This window comes from Cryptomeria japonica, chromosome 10 (assembly GCF_030272615.1).
Source record: "Cryptomeria japonica chromosome 10, Sugi_1.0, whole genome shotgun sequence".
Taxonomy (NCBI): Eukaryota; Viridiplantae; Streptophyta; class Pinopsida; order Cupressales; family Cupressaceae; genus Cryptomeria; species Cryptomeria japonica.
Genome location: NC_081414.1, coordinates 128,091,644 through 128,097,831, shown reverse-complemented (window position 1 = coordinate 128,097,831; position 6,188 = coordinate 128,091,644). Strand labels below are relative to the sequence as shown.

The following is a 6,188-nucleotide window of genomic DNA, read 5'->3' as shown; positions in this document are numbered from 1 at the left end:
CAATCAAATCTAAAAAAGAGTCAATGGGCTCTTAGCATGTTGGTGAAGTTGAAAGGTTCTTAACGAGTCCACCGAGGATAAAGTCTTGTTGAGTGCAAGACTTCGACATCAAAAAGAATGAAGTCGAAATAATGCCCTGTACAAATTTGATAGAATGGATATCCCTCAACCTAAAATTGATCTATATTAAAAAAATTAAAATAAAAAATAAAAAATAAAAATATCATTAAAAAAATACTACAAAATTAACAACATTCATTATTGTTCTCCATATTTTTTTACCTTATTTTCACTAGAAATCTTATAAGACATTTGTGTCCCCTACCTCATCTTAAAACTTATTTTCAAACTCATCAATATACATATTAAACTTTTAAATATAACCACTAATTTAATCAAAATTGCAAAAGAGAACCACTTAAATTACAATCAACTCTAAACATTTATTTTTGAGGATTAACATTCAGTCCATTCCAACACTTTGTATTTTCACCCCAACTCCCAGCTCTTTGAGAAACAATTGCTTAAACCCTACCGATCACATTTCCATAATCTTATAGAAAGGCCAAAGAGATTCTTATCACTTAAATGCCCTCGACGAGGATCGAGCGCAAAAGGCTGTGAGCCGTCGATAAGGGCCAGATTGGAGGGCCTAGATATGCTCACTCCCTACTTTTTTATTATTATTTTTCCCTCCCTTTTTCGATGGCCGACTGGGAATTTTGAAACACGGGGAAGCTCTCCCTATATATATTTGAACTTTACCATTTCTTTCACAATAAGCGTTTCATTTCTCTGTAAATTTCGATCATTCATTGAAAGGTGAAGAACCAGAATCATTACTTATGGCCCGCACGAAGCAGACAGCAAGGAAATCGACAGGGGGAAAGGCCCCTCGAAAGCAATTGGCAACAAAGGCGGCTCGCAAATCCGCCCCTGCAACAGGCGGAGTGAAGAAGCCACATAGATTCAGGCCTGGCACCGTGGCCCTCCGAGAGATCCGAAAGTACCAGAAGAGCACCGAGCTTCTCATCAGGAAGCTGCCTTTTCAGCGGCTGGTTAGGGAAATAGCGCAGGATTTCAAGACGGATTTGAGGTTTCAAAGCTCTGCCGTTTCGGCTCTGCAGGAGGCGGCAGAGGCTTATTTGGTTGGACTGTTTGAAGATACGAATCTGTGTGCAATTCATGCAAAGAGAGTCACCATTATGCCCAAGGATATTCAGCTTGCACGCCGTATCCGGGGTGAAAGGGCTTAATTTTCCTCCATTTCTTGTTCTCTGTGAGAAATGTGCCTGGGGTTTATCTTGATTATGCTCTGTTGTTGCTTGGTTTGTATAATGCTTATTTGTTTTTAAGCATTGAAATGTTAAAAATTTAGATTTGCGAAATATAAGCACTGATTAAAGATGTTTTGAATGCGAGATGATAAGATTTATGAGCTGTGATAAATGTGCTGATTTGGTGCCTTATGTGTATGTGATTTAAGCATTTATACTAGCATATTACGAAATGAAAATGTTATACTTGATGTAAGAAAGATACGCAACTAATAAAAATGCTGTGTTATACATCGGTTATTGTTATTTCAAGTTTGAAATTCAAAATGCTAACTTCAAGGCAGGGGTTTAGTCTTTGAGCTCTCTGGCAGACTAGAGAAAGAACTGGAGTAAACATGCCAAAACAAATTAGGTTAAATTTCATAATTTCTAGAATGTAGAAGCGTAACAGGTTTTAAGAAAGGTTGATTTACAAAATGCAGTAACTTGTTTTGCGAAAAAAATGTTATCTACAAGTGTATATTAACTTGACTGGACCATGAGGCAAATAAAACATTCTCTTGACCCTTGCCACGCCTCTACAATGATGATCGATGTGTTTAAACTCCAAAAGCAAGAGGACATTTCCCATAAAATTCAATAAAATTCCTCCTAAGGATGGTGTTTGTAAAGGAATCGTAGTTGGAACCAATTTCAAATTTAGTTTCATGTTCCAACTATAAATTGGTATTCGCTACCTCTCTAAGTTTTGAGAACAAGTTTTTAAAGGTAAAATGAAAATGATAAAATATGGTGAATGATACAAAGCACGGGGCACGGGGCAAGTAAGGCTTTTAATAGTTCACATGGTTCCAAGAACCATAGGAACTGTTGACTTAATTATTATTCCGCCTTAAGCTTTGATGACCATCCTAAAAAGTAATAGGGAGCAAAAGAAATAGAAGTTTTCAATGATCTAGGGTAACCAATGATAGGTACCATTAATGACCAAAAACTACTACAACCGCCTAACTTTGATTCATGGAAAGGATTTAGATTACCAAAGTTGTCATACTATTCATGGAAAGACAATTGAGTTTTCACCATATGATTTAGTTATTAGTGAGTTCCATCATCCAAAGAGGATTATTGCATTAGGTAGAGCAAATAAAAGGTCTTGATTGTATAAGTTTCATGGTTTTGAGTCATCTTGTGTAGCATCATTTATTGCACATGCTAAGTCTTCAAGAAAAATTTGACATGAGGTTTTGTCACCTCAATTAGAGGTATTTTCACCCTTTGAGTACTCATCATATGGTACTTGGACTCCCTAAGTTTCATGCACAATGAATGTTTGTTGAGGTTGTGTACTTGACAAACATCATCAAGAACCCTTTCCAAAGGCTAAGATCCATCATGCTCTACCTTACTTGAGTTGGTTCATACTTCATAGTGGCCTCATGTCATTTGTAGCTTCATTTTTAAGAGCCAAGTGTATACTCATCTTCATCGATTATTTCTCATCACACTTGTGCATACTTTCTTAAGTACAAAATTGATGTTTTTGGCACTTTTAGGACCTTCAAGGTGTTCATGGAGAAGTAGTTAGGTTCTTCTATTCAACATATACACATAGAGAATGGGGGAAATATGAACCAAAATTTCTTTAACTTTTGTATTGGGCATGGCATTCAACATTAGTATCTGCTTCCCTACACTCAATAGAATGTTGTTGAAAGAAAGAACAAATCACCAAGGTGGGTGACACATTGTATGCTTCAATCATAGTCTATGACCCCATCGTTTTGGTTGAAGCTATCAATTGTTCCAACTATATTCAGAGGTGCACACCCCATAAGGGAGTTCCAAATCTTATTCTAGAGGAGGCTTGATCTAGCATCAAACCTAATGTGTCCTTTAGAGTATTTGGTAACGAGGCTTGAGCAGTCATACTAGGTGTAAGGAAATGTAAAAGAAGAGTCAACATTACATTTTTGTTGGTTATCATGAGGACGTGAAAGCCTATAGGTTGTTTGATCCTACCAATAGGATGCCCACTTTTGTAGGGATGCCCAATTTGATGTCTTTCATATAAATTGATCCTCCAAATACCTCTTCCTCACTACCTAATCCATTTTCTCCATTTCATGAGGATACCTTAGCACTTGAGGATACTTCAAATGATGGTCCAGATCCACCACCTTCACCACCACCACCTTCACCATTTCCTCCTACTCATGTTGTGCCCAAGTGGGCTAGGGGAGTTGTTGAGGAGGTTGGTTCTTTAGTTGGTGATCCTACATCTCAATGCACTCACTCATAGACTTCCAACACTAGTCTTTTGGTTCATGCTATATCTCCAGATTCGTAAAGTTTTTTAGAGACCTTTGAAATTCTAGTGTGGGATGGCTTGGATATGAAGAGTGCCTTTCTACATGATCTTCATGAAGAGATCTATATGGAAAAGCCTCCAAGTTTTATCCAAGACTCTTCACTTGTTTGTAGGTTACAATGTTCTTTGAATAGTCTTAAACAAGCCTCCATGGCTTGGTATGAGAAGATTGATGGTTTCTTGCTTTCATTTGGTTTGACGTGTTACCTTTCTAATCACACAATCTACATCTAGTGACATGGAGATGATCTTTTGATGCTAGTCTTGTATGTTGATGACTTAATTCTCACTAGTAGTTCATCATCCATGCTTTAGAATATTCAATAGACTTTGAAGCCACATTTTGAAATGATAGATCTTGGGCTTTTGCATTACTTCCTTGGTCTTTAGGTTCTTCACTCTACCAAGGGTGTTTCCATATATTGACATAAATATGCCATTGACTTGCTTCACAGATTTCATATAAGTGATTGTACACTTGTGCCTAAACCATTTCAGTTTGGTGTCACTTTGACTACCACTTGCACAACACCTAGTGTTAATGCTACTTTGTATAGACAATTAGTTGGTTGTCTTTTGTATTTAACTCACACTTGTCCTAATATCACCTTCGTTGTTGGGCTTATGTCCCATTTTTCACATGATCATCATGAGAGTCATTGGAAGGTAGCCAAGCATATTTTGAGTTAAATTCGTGACACCACTCATTTTGGAATTTAGTACACACCATGGGATTCACATATAAGTAGGCTAGACACTATCTTAGATTGGGAAAGAGATGTTGATTGTCAGAAGTCAACTTATGGATTTGTTTTTTTGCCTTGGTTTTGGTATAGTTGCATGGTCTGAAAGCATCAAATTGCATCATCATCCATTGAGGTTGAGTATTGAGGAGTAGTTCTGTAACGTCGTAAATTGCACCTCATGCAATTTCAAGCTACACAAATACCTTTGCTTTACGCTGTTTGGAGAACTTCTTCACCTTTTTTGTCCTTTCTATCTGCATGGCTTGCCTAGTCAGCCTTCGCCTTGGATTTTTATCGACTCTGTTGACTATTGACTCATGGATACTAGCGCACTGCAAAGACGTCCGTGTGCTGTGTTAGCGTCCTGCAAATCTGCAGATTGAAGGTGGCTATTTGAGCATTATGCCTGTTATTGGCAGGGTTTGTAATGTTTCTATTTACACCCACATACATTAGATTCGAGCCTAGGGTATTAATCTTGCCTCATAAGCTCCATTTTTTCTCTCTGGAATCTCTATCTTGACTCTACAACTCTAGCAACTCTCTTGGCTCTCTCTCTTACATGCATTTTCTGCTCTTTTGTAATATGATATTGGTGCTTTAGACTCTTGGTGCATTGGGGAGGATCTCATTGCTTCTTCTTCTCCATTTGGAATTCTCTTTGCGTTGGGTGTAGAAGGGGAGTCTCTTTCCTATGGCATTTCTCATTTTTATCTCCATAGCATATCTATCATTGCATTCTTTTCATTTTTTGTTTTATTAATCTATCTATCTTGGTTGTTCGTGGAGGTGGAAACACCAAAATAGGGGTTTGACTCTGCTAGACCTCTAAAACACAACCCCAACATTTTTTTCTTTGTTTGCCTTATGTGCAGGTTTTCGAAGTGAGCTTGGGAGCTAGCTAGAGGCTTCAATCATGGACCATCTGTGAGAAATTCTTCTCCTTTTCTCTCTTTTCATACTTAATATTATAGTCATTTTCTCTTTCTATTATTCTTCTATTTTGCTTACAAGTTTTCTTGAGACATATTTGTCGCATTGTACTTTTTGTACACTTATGTGCTTTGTCCGTATGAGATGTTAGTGCGCTACATTTTCATCCTCGACTTGTGTGTGCGTCCTTGGGCAGAGATTGTGTAGAGATTGCCAGAGAGTCTTTGTGACCTATCCTTTCATGTTCGATAGACCTTCTATCCAATAAACTCTGTCATAGGTTTGGGTAGTCAAGTAGTCTGTATCTTTTGGCTCACCAGAGGGCCAATTTAGTGAGGCAAAGTAGGTTTTTTTGCTCCTCTAGGATTTCATCACCTTGAGGGTGTCAATTTTCCTCCACATTTTGATGAACCTGACGTGAAACATTTGAGTGTAATTTCATTGTATGTGTGTGTTCTTAGTTTATTTTAGATTTTACTTAAAATAAAGCAAATATTTTTTTTTGGAACATCCCTTAGATAATACTTTGTTCTTGAATCCTTTATTGCACACTCATGGAGTTGTCAGAGCATTGTAGAGGTTGTCTATGAGCTTTACAACCCAGACTGCCACCAGGGCTATTGTGAGGATTTCTAGACAAAGTATTTAGGCTCCTGATCGTTATAGTCCTACTCAGCCTGGTTCGATGTTCACAAACATGTCATATCCAAGTGACCTCTTTGCTCCTCTTCCCTTAAGAGTTTTATGATTGGAGGCTCTTCTACATCGGTATCACAAAATACTACCCCTGTAAATAGTCCCACGAGATCTCCTCCTGCTATTGACCATGATTTTGCAGTCACTGTTCTGTTTGACTAGATT

General features: G+C 37.7%; 1 protein-coding gene across 1 annotated transcript; it reads left to right on the top strand.

Moving 5' to 3' along the window:
* Positions 1–767: 767 nt before the first annotated feature.
* On the top strand, positions 768–1,423 carry LOC131030920 (histone H3.2). Its single transcript, XM_057961886.2, has one exon. It carries the CDS (start codon positions 846–848, stop codon positions 1,254–1,256), a length of 411 nt encoding a protein of 136 aa, XP_057817869.1. The 5' UTR covers positions 768–845; the 3' UTR covers positions 1,257–1,423.
* Positions 1,424–6,188: the final 4,765 nt, after the last annotated feature.